The sequence below is a fragment of the Ahaetulla prasina genome, chromosome 1 (assembly GCF_028640845.1).
Source record: "Ahaetulla prasina isolate Xishuangbanna chromosome 1, ASM2864084v1, whole genome shotgun sequence".
Lineage (NCBI taxonomy): Eukaryota > Metazoa > Chordata > Lepidosauria > Squamata > Colubridae > Ahaetulla > Ahaetulla prasina.
In genome coordinates, this window is record NC_080539.1 from 85848925 (window position 1) to 85866556 (window position 17632).

At 39.9% G+C, this 17632-nt stretch overlaps 2 protein-coding genes across 4 annotated transcripts in view; both read left to right on the top strand.

The window, feature by feature from the left end:
• Positions 1-2981, top strand: part of GNPAT (glyceronephosphate O-acyltransferase) — a 40367-nt gene extending 37386 nt beyond the window's left edge. For all 3 annotated transcript variants that reach the window (XM_058167054.1, XM_058167062.1, XM_058167060.1), the window contains one exon: positions 2390-2981. In XM_058167054.1, the coding sequence (XP_058023037.1) occupies positions 2390-2433 (44 nt within the window). In that variant the 3' untranslated portion in view covers positions 2434-2981. The remainder of the gene's footprint in view (positions 1-2389) is intronic.
• A 4163-nt stretch (positions 2982-7144) lies between these two features.
• On the top strand, positions 7145-16871 carry PDCD2 (programmed cell death 2). The gene is made up of 6 exons (XM_058167100.1): positions 7145-7608; positions 10475-10717; positions 12763-12891; positions 15335-15450; positions 16200-16316; positions 16513-16871. Exons 1-6 carry the CDS (start codon positions 7314-7316, stop codon positions 16669-16671), a joined length of 1059 nt encoding a protein of 352 aa, XP_058023083.1. The 5' UTR covers positions 7145-7313; the 3' UTR covers positions 16672-16871.
• The last annotated feature ends 761 nt before the right edge of the window (positions 16872-17632 follow it).

Sequence of the window (17632 nt, forward strand, 5' to 3'; positions counted from 1 at the left end):
GAGTGTGCATTTTATTCCATGCAAATAAAACCAGTTTTAACTGAATTGTTATCAGGTCATTCACATAAATTAGGGTGGAACACCTTGTTGGCAATTGTCAATGTCCAACATTCTTACCTGTAAGATATAGCCACAGACCTATACTATTCACATTCTTACATTAGTTTGTCCTTCCTGTTTTTTCTTTCCTGTCAATTAGATGATGAGTGGAATTTTACCATCAAAACAAAACCTTCTTTGTATTCTGCGTGTGTTTGTAATTTGGGATGGTCATATTTTAAGATCTGATAAGTATAAACCTGCCTAACTGATATATAGAAACTTGGAAATGGGAGCTATGACCTAAGATAATTTTGTTGATATACTATTATGTCTTAATTTTTAAATTGCTATTTTGCTGTTGATGAAAAAACAACAACAACACTACAAGTTAGAAATTGTAATATGATTTGAAAATGGATACAGCAGGAGATACTGAATTACAGAGAAATTGGAGTGGAGAAATTTCATCCAATGGCTTATTTCCCCTATTTGTGCTGGGGTTTTTAAAATGTAATAAACCTACTACTACCATTTGTCGAGCTCATGGCAGAAAGCAGGGAAAAGTCCTTCTCTAATGGGTTCCTATGGTAGCCTGGCATGCTACAGATTAAATGTGGCAGGAGGCACTTTGGGCTTTGTAAGGAGATTTATTATCCATATTGACAAAGCTGCTTCTTGTAGTACTTTTTTTTTGTAAAGCAACCTACAACTCCTAAGGAACATAGGAACTTGTGAAATATCCTTAAATTACAAGGAATGGTTTATCCTTTTGGAACTATTTTAGGGAGAAAAATATTTTTTAAAACTAATAAAGCCAGGCTTTATAAAAAAAAATTATTAGTCAAAGCGGTGTGTTGACTCAGAAGATTTCACTGCCTACATTTTTATCTGCTTGAGCTAAGACATGGATTTCATATACTGTATGTGCTACCTTTGGCTGCTTGATTGCTTTGATTCTAATAAATAGACAAGCTAATAAGGAACTAGGGCTGTCTGTTATAGAAATTTAAGATCAATCTAAAGTTAGCCTTTTCCTTGAGAGAGACAATATGGGCTAAACCTCCTCTCTGACTACTAATTGCAATTCAAAATTTGTCTGGGTAGATTATTCCATTTTTATAATATCACTTGACTTCCATGACAAAACAGGTAAACAATTCATAGACTTGCTAATGGTAGTGATTGATAACAATATATGCTATTGACCTTAGCAGTGATCAAGAGTTTTAGAAATTCTGGAGGAACTTTTAGGACTGTACGGCTTTAGAGGATTTACATGCTATGCATGTATTTTTTTAAATTGTAAGATTTTGTCTTAACTGGAAAAAGTCCAAATAAAATCTTGGAAATCTACTTCCTGTTAGTGCAGGCAGAGTACTAAGCTAGATGAACTAATACTTTCTGGTTCAGTAAAGTTAGCTTTTTATTATACTCTGTTCATGCTGAATTAATATTTGATCCTATAGAACTGTGATGGCAAACCTATGGCACGTGTGCCGGAAGTGGCACACAAGACCCATCTCTCCAGGCACACGAGCTGTCACCCATTGCTCTTCCGGGTTCTGGCGCACTGGCTATCTGGTTTTCACATGTGTAGGAACACCGGAAACTGAAAGAGCAGCGGTGCTCATGCACACGCCAGGAAGATGATCCTCTGGTTTCCAGCACGCACATTTGCACTGGCCAGCTGATCTTCATGTGCACATGCATGCCAGAAACCAGAAGACCAGATGGCCAGTGCGCATGCATGCGCTGGAAATCGGAAGATTATCCTCCTGGTGTGCACATGCATACTGGGTGGCTGTGTTTCCGGCACACGCACGCGTGTTCCCGTTTCAGCACTTGGTGCCGAAAAGGTTCGCCAACATTGCTATAGAACTTATGTAAGCTTCTTATGTTTTTCAAAGCAGAAAGCAGAAGGTATTACATTTTAGTATTTTTACATTTCTCGAAGTACAGTATTAATATAATCTGTTTTCATTCGTTGCAATGAAATGGAATTGGCGGTCTATTGTGGTTTCAGTGGATGTTAATAATTCTACCATTATTAATATAAACAGTTAAAGACAACAGTAAAGAAAATAATTCTCCTAGATAAAAGTTTATTTGTTCATGATTATTTGTGACCCCCCATGATTTATCAGGCTATAAAAACCAGTGACTTTTATGGGTACTTAAAATATCACCACTTCTGACAATTAGTTTCAGTTTATTAAATATTTCTGCCTCTCTCAGATGCATACTTAACAATGTGCACTATTTCTATAAAAGCTTTGGAATGTTTCTCAAGATCTTTCCTTCTCTCTGCTCAAAACTGTTGGCACACTGTATTCCTTTTTTTTTTTAGAATCTAGGATACCTGTAAGGAATGCAATGACTGCAAGGCTTTAATTGAAGAAGGCTAGAAGGGCTTGTTATGTACACTGTTAACGGTGGAGCCTGGTTGGAAATGAGGCACACAATGAGGAAAATGTTATTGAAGACTACAACATACCCTTTCTACCTTGACATGCTTTTGCTACACAGTGGTGGAGAAGAATTCCAGAAGTCAAACTGTTTACACCATCACTTGAGGAACTTTCTCAGCGTTAATGCTTAGGAGTCTTTGTACATTCAAGTTCCCTTCAGTGAATATCACCTGACTCCCTCTTTCATCCAGATATTAATATTTGAATAATAAGGTAATATCTGAAACGTTTGCCATGATAACAAGACGATTGCTTTTGTATGGTTGTTTTGTGGTTGTGAAAAAAAATAAAATAAGCTAAGGTTATATAACGTTGAAAGCAATATTTAAAGAAAACTATGATTGCCATTGTAATTTATGAAGGGATTAATCTGTTTCATGGAAATTAATTCCCACAAAATGTTAATGATGTAACTGATTTTAAAAAAAGGTGGTATTTGCAGCTCTTGGAATATTAAAAACTAACACAGGAGGCATGTGTGCTACTTGCTGTTCTTGGTTGTCGCAGAGTCTTAAATGTGCATGACATTTTTGTCCCTTTCCTTGCTGTTAGGTTTTGAAAATGGAACACAACACAATGGTAGGTCAGATCACTATCAGCTGTCCTCCCCTGTTGACTGATTTCTGCTCAGAACCATCATGCCTCCTATATACTCTTAAATCCTCTTGTATAGATTTGGAGTTGGAAGTGAAGGCAGAGTTGTAACACAGGCTATGTTTTAATTGTGAGCATGCAGTGCTTGCCACTACAGCACATCTCTCATCTCATGCACTTTGATGCTTAGTGTCACAATCTTGGGTGCTTTTGACAAAACCGGCCTCTTTATATATTTGATATGCTTTCTAGTGTTACAGAAGATAATTTGGATAAGTCATGTATTAAATATACAGTATGTCAGTTCCTCTATATAGACCAGATCAGGAAATCAACTCCACAGGTAATCTAAAATATTTATATTGAAAGCGGCTATGATAAAGTATATCTCACAAAGAGGAGCAAATATTCTATCAACTCCCCATTACAGTGTCTCTCAAAAAAACCAAAGACCTGATATTTGAAAAAGATTAAATCATGCTTTCATTCAATGTCACCGCACTCTTTATATTCATAGACCCAGAATTAATGAAATAATCCATGGCAGAACTACTATATAATACAGCTGACATAACCAAATACATTAAGATTGAAATACCCAGAATCATGGAACTCATCAGCCTTTGCTTTACCACCTACCTTCAATTTGACAAATAACTATACCAACAAATCAGAGGAACAACCATAGATCCCCACTCTCTGGACTTATAGCAGAGACCATAATGCAACACCTAGAAACTATAGCTTATTATAGAATTATAAGTTCCATGCATACAACCCAAAGTATGGATGTGGTATGTGGATGACATCTTTGTCATAAAAAAGGGAATAACTAGGGAAGATACATGAAACTATCAGCAACATCTTCAAAGGAGTAAAATTTACAAAGGAAGAAGAAAACAATGTATTACCCTTCCTGAATATTGTTATTAGCAAAGGCAATGATGGCAAATTAGAAACATAAGTCTATCATAAAACCACCCACACTAAGCAAGTGCTCCACTAGAAAATAACAATCCAACCTCCCACAAGAGAAGCTGTTTAGACAAGCATAAACACTCCAGCAACCCTGGACATCAAAAAAAGGAAACATCATCTATACCAACACCTTTCAACAAAATAGATATGCAACTTATCAAAACATGCTTGACCACTTAGCCTACTACAGTACAACTAACACAAGCTGTGAAAAGGATATCACTGCCATACATCAAAAACATCTGAGAAACAACCAACAGATTATTACAACCACAGGGCATCACAATAGCACACACATCAACTAAAGCCCCTAAAATATCTTAAGAAAACCAAAAGACCCAGTAGCTTCAGAAATAAAAACAAGAGTCATCTACAACATACAATATAAGACCTATTACAGCCTTTATGTAAAATAGATTAGCAGAGCACATCTACGACCACCAACTGGTAGAACACATGATGAAAACGTCTTAATTGCACAAGACATGGACAGACTTCACCATAGTTTCAACTGGGAAACCATGAGCATCCTAGATTAAATTAGATCCCAAAACACCAGAGATTTCCTGGATACCTGGCACTCATCAAAGGCACGTAGAAATAAATAACATCTACATACCATTCAAAACAGAGAATCAAAAAGTTAAAAGACCACAACACCTCCTTGGCAGCAGTCAACACCCAGATGAGCAGACCAAGACCAATACTAGACCACAATCAAGCAGTAAACAATACCCTAAGCAAGGAACTATCCTAAGCAAGGAACTACCAACACAAAAAAATCAAACTAAACAACAGCTTAATCAAGGAACCACCAAAAACAATCCCATCAACATTGACAGGGCAGGCCACATATATATATAAACAGAGAGCAAACCTCAATCTCTTCTAGCACTGATGTTACCCAGTTGGGTAATGAAATATCTGCAAGAAAACAAACAAGCTCAGAGATCATCAAAGACCCCACACTATAAGTTTGAGTAAACAGAATTTTAAATATTGTAAAAAGAAAAAAAAGTAGCACATTCCAGGTCCTTTATGAAAAAAAATACTGCAAATCCAAAAAGTTCTATGCTGTTTCAGTTCCCCAGTTATCACTCCATTCCTCATCAACAATTTAAAATTGACATTGAATTACAGTGAAGCTTTCCTAGAATCAAGTTTGAAATGCTGAAGACTGGGCAGGGCACATCTGCAGGCATCCATACCTTGCTCTTCAACTGGCAACAAGGCAAATATAAAAGAGACCTGCCAGGCTCCTGCCTCTGAATCTTGGAACAACTTTCTTTTAGCCTCACTTTATTTGAAAGGTAAATAAACATTATTTTACTTTTTATACAAAGGAAAAATAAATGGCCATCTGTGCCACTGTAGTACTTATTTCCCATACCTTCAGATGTAAGGGCAACACTTACACTCAGGAATTTAAAACCACACACACATATACATACATACATACATATATATACATATATGGTTTTAAATTCCTGAGTGTAGGTGTTGCCCTTACATCTGAAGGTATGGGAAATAAGTACAACAGTAGCAAAGACGGCCATTTATTTTTCGTGTGTGTGTGCGCACACATATATATATACACACACATGCAAGTCTTGGCGTATTTGGGTCTTTTCCCGTGTAAGGTTGAGAGTATCTTGGCAACGTTTCGACAAGGTCTTACTCATCATCTTCAGGCTGGTGTTTACGGCTTCATGCTTGTGCGAGCAAAGCGTAGTCGGAGCTGCCGTCTCTCTAAAAATATTGGTGGGGAGATGTGGAGTGCTGGCTTTGTTGCTGTAAGCGGGTTGGTTGGCTGTGTTGTTACATCTTGATTGGTTGATGGAGCTGATGTTTGCAGATTAGTCGGCTGCGCACACACACACACACACACCCCAGTGGTGGGTTTCAAAATTTTTTACTACCGGTTCTGTGGGCATGGCTTGGTAGGCGTGGCAGGGGAAGGATACTGTAAAATCTCCATTCCCTCCCCAATCCAGGGGAAGGTTACTGCAAAATCCCATGTCCTCCTGATCAGCTGGGATTTAGGAGGCAGAGAATAGATGGGGACGGGGCCAGTCAGAATTTTTACTACCGGTTTTCCAAACTACTCAAAATTTCTGCTACTGGTTCTTCAGAACTGGTTAGAAACTTCAGAAACCCACCTCTGACACACACACACACACATTAAGGACTCTGGTAACACTTTTTATGACTCAAGCAAGCTTTCTGATGAAGTGAACTGTAGCTCCTGAAAGCCTACTGTATGTCTTTTACTATAGCAAAAAACTATACCGTGCTTCTCCCTGTTTTGGGGGTGGGGGAGGGTACCCTTGACTACCACAGCTCTCCTATAAAATGTTGTTTTAAAAAGATGGGGCTATAAGTAGGAGAACTGCAAAAAAAAAATCACACTAATTAAATCACACAGGTGGTGTTAGGATGATCCTAAAAACGGCGGGGTCCTTGGTGCCCTCTTGAGCTTGGTTGTTTTCTTGCAGACTTTTCATTACCCAACTTTCATTGCCCGTCACGAATCTAAAAACTGCCTCGCGTCACAGCAAGAATCCACTCTGCACGAACGGAAGAGCATTTAATCTCGCAGCGAGAAGCCCGTCTTCCTTTCCCCTTCCAAATCTGCTTACGCTACCCGAGTTTGGAAGAGAGCATCAAAAAAGCAAAAGTCCCTGTACCGAACCGATGGCGCGATTCACAAGTCCGATGCATGGGACGTGTTTTTTATCCTTCAGATTTGATTCGGAAACTGCTCTCACTACAAGAGCGGAGCCTTTCCTCAGTCTATGCCAAAGCAGGGGTCTCCAACCTTGGCCACTTTAAGACTTGCGGACTTCAACTCCCAGAATTCCTCAGCCAGCAAAGCTGGCTGAGGAATTCTGGGAGTTGAAGTCCGCAAGTCTTAAAGTGGCCAAGGTTGGAGACCCCTGTGCCAAAGAATGAGCAACGATGGCAATTTTAGGACCCGTGGACTTTAAGGCCCCGGATTCCCTGGTTGGGTCAGAAAATCTGGGGGTTGGAGGCCACGGGTCGTAAAATTGCCATCGTTGCCCACACTTGCTATGTGCTGAACTGGGAACCGACTGCGAAGCGCAACCGGGACCGGGACAGAGAAGCCGCCGCCCCGCTAGAGGCGCTCGCTCCTCTCGCCCGGCTGCTGATATCTTCCGCCGCTTCTGGGGGGCTGCGGCTGCTGCTGCTTGCTTAAAAAAAAGAAAGAAAATGTGCTCGCACCAGGTCGAGTTGGGCTTCGTGGAAGAAGCGGCACCTTGGCGGCTGCGCAGTGAGCAGTTCCCTTGCAAGGTGGGCGGCAGGCCGGCTTGGCTGGGCGAGGCCGGCTTGCCGGGGCCCTCCGAGCTGCGGTGCGGCGTGTGCGGGCAGCCTTGCGCTTTCCTCCTGCAGCTCTACGCGCCGGTGGAAGAGCGTCCCGAGGCCTTCCACAGGAGCCTCTTCCTCTTCGGCTGCCGCCGGCCTTCTTGCTACCGCTCCGCCGGCCCAGCCCCGGGCAGCCTGAGAGGTGAGGGGGTGCTGCACGTGGGTGGGGGGTCGTCCTTTGCAAGAGTCCCACCCGAGAAAGAGTCGCGGGACGTGGGGCGCAACCCGCGATTGCGACGACGCAGCTCGAGCGTTCCACGCGCAGGCGTGTGCGTGTGAGAGTGTATAGCATCATCTGCATGTTCACGTAACTTAAACATCTGCAGGTAGCGTGCAAGCGGGCTGTTTCTTGAGAAGGAAACAGCTGCCCGTCGGCGGAAGTGGCTTGTAAATAGCTGGCAATAAAATCAAGTCAGATAGGTGTCGAGATGCAAAAAAGACTGTTTTGGTAAGCCAGTTCTCAGAATACTGTACAGAAGAACAGAGTTGGATGGGACCGTGGAGATCTTCTAGTCTAATTATTTAATAATAAATAATAATAAATTATTAAATAATAAATTATTGTTTTTATTATTTATTATTTATTATTATTTATTATTCTTCAATGTTGTAGTTCAAGTAGGAGACTGTACCGTTTATGATGGATGGTGATAATAATAGAATAGAAGTAGAGTAGAGTAGAGTAGAGTAGAATTTTTTATTGGCCAAGTGTGTTTGGACACACAAGGAATTTGTCGGTGTATGTGCTCTCAGTGTACATAAAAGAAACGATACCTTCATCAAGGTACAACATTGACAACACTTAATGATAGTCATAGGCTACAATTAAGCAATCAGGAAACTATCAGTATAAATCGTAAGGATACAAGCAACAAAGTTACAGATACAATCATAAGTGGAAGGAGATTGGTGATGGGAACGATGAGAAGATTAATAGTAGTGCAGATTTAGTAAATAGTTTGACAGAGTTGAGGGAATTATTTGTTTAGCAGAGTGATGGCGTTCGGGGAAAAACACTTCTTGTGTCTAGTTGGTCTGGTGTGCAGTGCTCTATAGAGTCGTTTTGAGGGTAGGAGTTGAAACAATTTATATCCAGGATGTGAGGGATCTGTCAATATTTTCACAGTCCTCTTTTTGAGTCATGCAGTATACAGGTTCTCAATGAAAGGCAGGTTGGTAGCAATTGTTTTTTCTGCAGTTCTAATTATCCTCTCTGTCTGTCTTGTTGGGTTGCAGAACCAAACCAGACAGTTATAGAGGTGCAGATGACAGACTCAATAATTCCTCTGTAGAACTGGATCATCAGCTTCTTGATTCAACCTCTTAGAAATCTCCATTGATGGAGCACCCACAAGTTGGGGACTCTCACCTTCTTGTGCTCGGAGATTAATAGTGGACCTTGTGTATGCAAAGCATTTCTACCACCCTTTTACTCCAGGATAGACTATTGAATTAGGTCAGTATGAGCATATATTAAACGAGGCTACTGCAGCTTTTCAGGTTATCATGATGTCTTTTGGGGTTAATTCATAAACGTTTACTAAATCAGGTTTATAGAAATGGGTCCAACGTCTCATTGCAGAGGTGATTCCTAAACACTCTGGATCATTTATTTTTCTCCCAGACCATTTCACTTTGCCTTTCCAGAAGTGAATTGTCTGGAACAGGACACTGTTCATGTATTAAAAGTTAAGCACCCATAAAACTGTTGCCTTGTAATATAACTACTACACTGTATATACCAATATATAAACAATTGTGTGAAAGTTTGTCTTGGTTATATATTGAACATCCAAAAGAGCAAAAAAGAGCAGTTGATATGTCTATGCAAAGTTTTAAAGGAGTTGTTTGAAGTGCCACCTAGCAACTCTTTCATAAAGGAACATGATCACATGTTCTGTGAGCTGCCCAAGCTTTCTTAAGCAGTGAAGCATCCACAACATGCTTCCTTTGGGTTGTTTACCAAAAATTTTGGCCATCCCCCTCAAAGAATGCACGGTTTCTTCATTCAGCTGGCTCTCCCCAGGTTTTCACCAGCCATGCTACAGATCTCACCTTCTGCATGGCCTTGCCAAAAGGATGTACTGAAGATCATTCTGGCTTTGACCAGAGGAAGATAGAAGACAGAAGTTTCAGGGCAATACAAAACACTATGTAAAAATGTAGCAAGGAAGTGAATGAAATAAATATACTATTAGTGTGCCAAAACATTTCATTTATATGCTCCCTATTCTTATTATTCTATATTCTTGACAACATTATTTCTATAAAGCCTCCAAGAATTAAATAGAATGCAGAGGTTAATCCCATGGCACCCCAGTGTATTGTTTTGGCACATTGTGGGCAGAGACTAAGCTAGAATTACATAAGAGTAGTATATTAAAGTAGTAAAGTATTAAAGAGTAGTAATTAAAAAATATTCGATTGTGCAGAAATGGACAAATTGACAATTGAACTGAAAGGACAAATAGATTCGGAATACTATGCAATATGGGAGAAGTGGTACAACTGGATTGAGAACAGAAAAATGAAAAAGTTGGGCCTCTTGTGGCTCAACAGGCTAATGCAGTCTGTTATTAACACAGCTGCCTGCAATTACAATTACTGCAGGTTCGAGTCCCACCAGGCCCAAGGTTGACTCAGCCTTCCATCCTTTATAAGGTAGGTAAAATGAGGACCCAGATTATTGAGGGGGGCAATACAAGTTGACTTTGTATATAATATACAAATGGATAAGACTATTGCCTTACACAATGTAAGCCACCCTGAGTCTTCGGAGAAGGGCGGGATATAAATTCAAATAAAAAAAAAAATAGACGAGATGGAAATAGAATTAAAATTGATTGTAAAAATATATAAAGTGTATTTGAGTTGGAATTTTATGGTATGTAAATGGTCACAGTTATGCTTAAGATGTAAGTAAGACTTGTTTAATTGTAAAAATGCAATAAAAAAAGAGTAGTACGTCATGCTTATTTCTGTTAGATAATTTTTTTTTCTCATTTAAGTTTTTAGGAATCAGCTTCCAAGAAAGAATGATACTTATTCTTATAATCCACCACCTGAAGAGCCACCTTTGGAAGAGTTGCCTTCTGTGAATCTGCAGCTAAAATGCGGAGCTATGCTTTGCAGAGTTTGTGGTTGCTTGGGACCCAGCACATGTTCCAAATGTCATAAGGCTCATTATTGTAGCAAAGACCATCAGATCAAAGATTGGAAAGCAGGACATAAGGTATCATGTTTGCAGCCTGGTAGGTAGCTAGAAATACCCTTGAACTGTAAGAGTGCACCAAAATAATAATGTAGCATATAATAAATATAAGAATGTTATGTTAGAAGATATAGTCCTTTTGATTTGTGTGTATTAGCACTCTGATTGTAAGAGTTCATTTTCTGTGTTAGTAGTTCTAAAGAATTGGAAGTGGATTAATAATTTTATATGGCAATGTCCTTTTAATGCCCTCTGTTGGTATCTTTCTTAAATAAGCACCGTGTTCTTTAAAAGATTTCTAAACGAAAAATAATGGAGTTATCTATGTGCCTAGCTAATGGCTTAGCTGGTGGTTTTATGAATATTATTTTGTTGAATGTTATTTTTTTTTAAAGCAAAAATGCTAGGGTTAGCATTGTCAACTCCAGTTGGCCCTGCCATGGTATAGGCCCTATTTGCTTCCCCAATTATGCCCTTTCATTTGGGAGATTTAGCCAAAACAGTAGTTTGCTCTGAAGCTTTTTGGAAGAATTGTCATTCTTTAAAACTTTAAAATCTATTGTTCAATTAAATATGTATACTATGAGGCTTTTTAAAAAGGTTGATTTGGCTCTCTGGAGCTCACACATCATTCTAGGTCAGAAGTTTTGGTCCAAGGGTCATATATACCATATCAAAGGCAAATAAACCACATTTGGCTTAGTACAGTTCTGAATATAATCCACATTTGCTGTCTAGTAATTTTAAGATTTGTTGCACAACCCCACAAAGGCATAATTGTATCAGGAAGAGTTGCCCTGATGGATATGGAATAATGCAGTAGTCTCAAAGTTAAGGGATTTCCTCCCACCACCACAGGGACCAAGATACATGATGCTTACTTAAAACATCTGTCTCCTAATTCTAACCATTTAAAAGAGCAGAAGTATTGAGTAGAGGAGGAAGATATTGTTAAATGTGGTATGGACTGACAATTATATCAGGGAGGAGTAAGCAGGACTCGGAGAACTGAGAAACAAACTATTTGGTAGAAAGGCTTGTCATTTTTGGAGACCAGATTAGATGCCAGCAAAGACAGCTTCACAAAGATGCTACAATCAAGTCAATTTTCCCTGTTCTCATTAACTTCCCTGGGATACAAGTGAGCCCAGAAGTGAAAGGCCGGTTTAGCTCTGCCTGGTAAGGCCTGTTATTAAGAACACAAAGCCTGCAATTACTGCAGGTTCGAGCCCGGCCCAAGGTTGACTCAGCCTTCCATCCTTTATAAGGTAGGTAAAATGAGGACCCAGATTGTTGGGGGGGCAATAAGTTGACTTTGTAAATATATACAAATAGAATGAGACTATTGCCCTATACATTGTAAGCCGCCCTGAGTCTTCGGAGAAGGGCGGGGTATAAATGTAAACAAAAAAAAAAAAAAAACACAAAATGTAGCTGAGAGAGGGAGTGGAATAGATACATAAAAAATTATATTCACTTTTTTTTTGTTTAAAGCTGTATCTGTACTGTTAAAATAAAGCCATAGTATATAGTCAATATCATTGTAAATGGAGAATGGGGCAGTGGTGAAATCTGAACCAGTTTACTACCAGTTTGCTGGCTGTGCATGCGCGCCACGCAACAAATGCGAGGTGTGCGTGCGCAGTGCGCGCCAAAAGGAGGTATGGGGTAAGTAGAACAGCGGGCGGCGGGGGTGATCTGCTGTGGCGTGCAATCTTTTTTTTACTTTTAAAAGCATCTTTTTTTACAACCTATTCGGCCAAATAGGTTTTTAAAAAATGCTTATAAAAGTTAAAAAAAAGCTCTGACAATCATGCAGCTCAGCTGTGATCGTCAGAGCCTTTTTTTTTACCTTTTAAAAGCATTTTTTAAAAGAAGCGGCAAGCTGGCGACCAGGTGATTGGATGGGCATGGGCGGGGGGGGGGCAGGGATTTTTGCTACCAATCCGGTCTGAACCGGGGGGCATTTCACCCCTGGAATGGGGGTTGTCTGGAAAATTCCTGCCTTTTCTCCACCCTCTGGCAATTGTATAATAATAAAATCTAGGAGAAAATAAATGAAGATATTGGCTTCTTGTTTTATAGAAGATGTAATTCCGGATCATAAATTTCTGTTCCCCGAGTATGAAATTGTAAGAGAACATGAGGAGTTGGATTCTGCTGTTGTCAATGATACAGAGCAGGAAGATTTAGACAAAAATGAGGACACAACAGGTAATCTAGTAAGAAATATGAATGAGTCCATGTTTCGACGCTGTTTTTAAATGTTTATTTTAAATTGAAGTATATCTTAAAGAATGTATAGATCTGCCCTTCAGCTTCCAAAAGACAGAGCTTTTTTTCCAAAAAAAATTTTTTTTTACTTAGACTTTGCTTAAAAGTAGCCTCAGACTCTGGAATTACACTCCAATACGGTTCTGACATATAAGCAGTGGTGGGATTCTGCCAGTTCTAGGCAGTTCGGCCGAACCATTTGTTAAATTGCCGGTTCATCCCGCCCCTTGCCTCTCCCCTCCCCACCATTACTTACCGGTGTCACGGCACCGTTGGTAAAATTGCTGGCTCGCACTCTCCTCCCCCCTGGGAGCACACCCAAACCGCTTGTTAAATGTCTGGCTCAGCCACCTACCACTCTGTTCCCCATCTCAGACTGCCCAGCTCAGACTGCCCTGACCGCTCCAGCAGCAGAAGGCAAGTACAGCCGAGTGCCGCCCCTGGGGAAGCGGGACTGGGAAAGGTAGTTGACCTGCGCCCGCCTGGCTGCCAGCCGTGACCTACCCCCATCCAAGCACCTTGCTGGCCACGCAGCCGCTGACCGAAGCCTGCCTCCATCCAAGTGTTTCGCTGCCCACCCAATCCAAGCACCATGCGACCGCCGACCAAGGCCCTACCTGCATCCAAGCCTCTTGCTAGTCAGCCAGTTCAAGCTCCTCGCTGGCCACGTGGCCAGCGAGGAGCTTGGATTGGGTGGGCAGCAAAGTGTGTGTCAATCGCCTCGGCCTGCCGCCCACCCAGCAGGACTCTCCTGCGGCCGCCTCCCACCCACGCAGCACCAGCCTACCCTACCCCATCTGGAGAAAGAGTGATGGAGAGAAAGAGGGGGACAGAAAATGATGAAGGAGAGAAAGAGAGATGAAGGATAGAAGGGGGAGAAAGATGAAGAGAGGGAGGGAGAAGGAGAGATTAAGGAGAGAAAGATGGAGAGAAAGAGAGATGAAGGATAGAAGGGGGAGAAAGATGAAGAAGAGAAAGGGAAGGAGGGAGAAGGAGATTAAGGAGAGAAAGATGGAGAGAAAGATGAAAAGAGATGAAGGATAGAAGGGGGAGAAAAATGAAGAAGAGAAAGGGGGGAGAAAAGGAGGGAGAAAGAGAGATTAAGGAGAGAAAGATTGAGAGAAAGAGAGATGAAGGATAGAAGGAGGAGAAAGAGAGATGAAGGAGAGAAAGATGAAGAGAAAGAGAGAAAGGGGGGGAAAGAAATGGAGAGAAAGAGGGAGGGAGAATGGATTTGTTCTGGTAATTGGTTTAACAAGCATGGCACTGAAAAAGTGACTTATGACCATTTTTCACACTTACGAACATTGCAGCAAACAGTCATTAGGGCAAAGAAGCTATGTCACATGACCACCTGGACATGCCCACCCGGTCACATGAAGCACCGCAGTTGTGACATGAGTGACATGGTTATTAAAAATGCTGCAACAGGGATAAATGATGACCGGTCATAAGTGTGAGGACTGATCAAAAGTGCCAGAACCGGTCAGAAATCCCTTTTTTCAGTCCTCTGGGTAGTGATTTCTGACAGGTACTCACACTTTTGACCAGTGCTCACACTGATGACCGGTCATCATTTATGCCTGTTGCAGCATTTTGTGCATAGGCACTACTCGGAGGGCTGAAAAAGTTATTTTTGACCTGTCCTCACACTTTTGACCGGTCCTCACACTTATAACTGTCCTCACATTTTACATTTTGCACCCTATCTTGTAACCATGGTGAAGAGAAGCAGTTGTGAAATGAGTGACATGGTTGTTAAAAATGCTGCAATGGGCATAAATGTGAGGATGGTCGTAAGTGTAAGGGCCGGTCAGAAATGACTTTTTTTAGCCCTCTGAGTAGTTTCTATGCCCATAGCCAGGGCCACCCGGTCACATGAGCAGCTAGGCTCACCCACCCAGTCACATGACCACCAAGCCACATCCCAAAATAAGCCACGCCCACAGAACCGGTTGTTAAAAAATTTGAATCCCACCACTGCATATAAGTATGTTGTGTCAGAACTGTATTGGAGTATAATTGCTAAAAACATTGTTCATTTTACTCTCATTTTGACATTAAAAGTAGACCATTGTAACAGAAGTTGTAAGATGGATTTAGCATTGGTTTTAAAAAGTACCACCAAATTCTCCTATTCCAGTTCAGATGAAAAAAGGAAAGTCTTGTAACATCAATTAACAGTCTTGCTCTACACAACACAGATTTCATTCTCTCCTTTTTTTGCAAGCTTTTAAGATGGACACAATATTTTTCATTGTTGATAGAGTTTTTTTTAAATCAAATTTCATGAATATGGACTCATCCCTGAGAGATTGAGCCAAAAACGTTTTTTTACAATATTTCAATATTAAAACTTAAATACTGTATTTTTCCCTCCCAGATGAAGCTTCTGAATTATTAGAGGAGATGTCCTTGGAGATGATGGCAAAACATGAAACTCCAGAAGATAGAATTTTTCAAATATTCAAAGAAAGAATATCTTTGGAACCAGAACAGGTGTTTTTTAAATGTATTTTTCATGTCCATTAATGCTTTATACTGATGTATTACTATGGGAATGGGATATGAATAATCCAGCCCAGAATTTTGTCACTTTGAATTAATTTCGTACTTCGTGCTACCAAAATATTTAGATATGACTAGCAACAAATTAAATGAAACTTAAAAGAGTTGGATGTTGGAAATTGAGCCATTAGTACCGTTCTGCATGGAAATGCTAGTAAGGCCACAAAGGCCACAACATGCTAAATCAATGTAAAACATTAACAAATGTGTGCATACTATGCTTCATCCTTCAGCTATGTCTTAACCAAAAAAGGGAGTCATGGGAGAATCATGCAATCTTGGACTAGTTGTCATTCCCATTTGCCAAAATTGGAATCTGAAACCCAATAAGCCTGAACTTCAAAATATGGCTTTTATAGTTAATAGCAGATGCTCCATATTCATATGATTGTTAAGTTCTGCACATAGGATAAAATGCAAGATGGTGATGTACTTATTAACCCTTTACAATGGCTTATGGAAACTAGAACAGGTTTGGGGGGAAACTACCAAGATGATAATCATTTAGCGGAAGCATGCTTCATGCAATCCTGCACCTTAAGTAATTACATGGTACATAGAAATCAGAAATACAAGATACTTCTGTCAACTGAAAAAGGGAAGAATTTCTTAGTTCATGTGATATATACTACAAAATCAACATAATTTTATTTTCAATTCTAATTCTTCTTGAATTTCAGGTTATCAGATACTGCAGAAATGGAGAAGGGCCCATCTGGATTTCAGGGTTAAATATTCCTCAGGACCCAGATATTCCCAACTGTCAATGTGGTAGTAAAAGAGTATTTGAATTCCAGGTATGGATGTTTGGCAGGACTGCACATAAAAGGCCATAAAGCTGCTTTTTAACACAATTTCTTTCTTTGTCTACTTTTCTCTTGGATGTTTTAAAAAATCAATAATGCAATAATACACTGAGCTTTCTGGTTATAGATTAAAGTGATTTGACCACTTAGTTTTAAAAGCTCACTTAAAGTATCTTGTCTGTTTAAGGTGATGCCACAGCTTCTAGCTCACTTAAACGTTGACAGTCTTGGAGAAAGCATTGACTGGGGAACACTGGCTATCTACACATGTGCTGTGAATTGTGATCTAGGAAACCAGTATGCTGAAGAGTTCATCTGGAAGCAGGACATTTCCAATTCTGTTTAATTTCTGCAAAGCTTAAACAGCGAGATAATTTTCTTCTGTATCATAATTTTTTCTCACCTTTTATATTCAAACTGATAACAATGATTGCCATGAGACTACAGAGGTGATCATTTTACTAGTATTTTGAAGTGAAAAAAATCAAATCATGATAGACATGATGTGATACATTCACTATAATAAAGAATCAAGTAAGAAATGAATTGTTTCCACTATTTATTTCCCTCCACTCATCCCTGAGACCATTCCCACTGCCACTCTTGGTGAAGGATCTTAAGAGCCTGTCAAAATTTGCTTTAGGTGAATTTTCCATAACCATTACCATCAGTTGCATTGTGGGCAAGATCCTCATCACTTATTTTTCATTGTGCTCATTTTGGATGCTGCCTTAGAATGATTTATATCCTGAAGTAGAATGTAAGTACCCTGTTTCTCCGAAAATAAGACCCAACCCCCAAAATAAGCCCCAGTTAAGATCATCAGCACACAGCATTTGGTACTATATTTCGCCCAAAATAAGACCTAACTGGAAAATAACCCATAATGCGTCTTTTGGAGCAAAATTTAATATAAGACCCGGTCTTATTTTGAGGGAAACATGGAAATGGTAAAAAGCCTGGTTCAAAGGACTAATTACTTTGAAATATAATTTAACAAACCAGCAAAGCTTTGGCAAAACTGGGTATCGAATGAAATTCGAAATATGGAAGTCATAGTTTATTCCATTATATAACTATGGAACACTATAGTGAAATCATCCCACCCAAGAACTGATTCTGTAGTTTCTTTGATGAGAAATAGAAATAAAAGATTATCATCTTTGTAATATACAGCTTAGTAAAAAGGCAAAGCAAGTAATTTTTTAAAATAATACTCTTTAGTATGTTGGCTGGAATATGCTGTTTATATCTGAGAAGACATCCACTCATTCAAGAGTCTAGAATGTTCACATTCATCCTGTTGG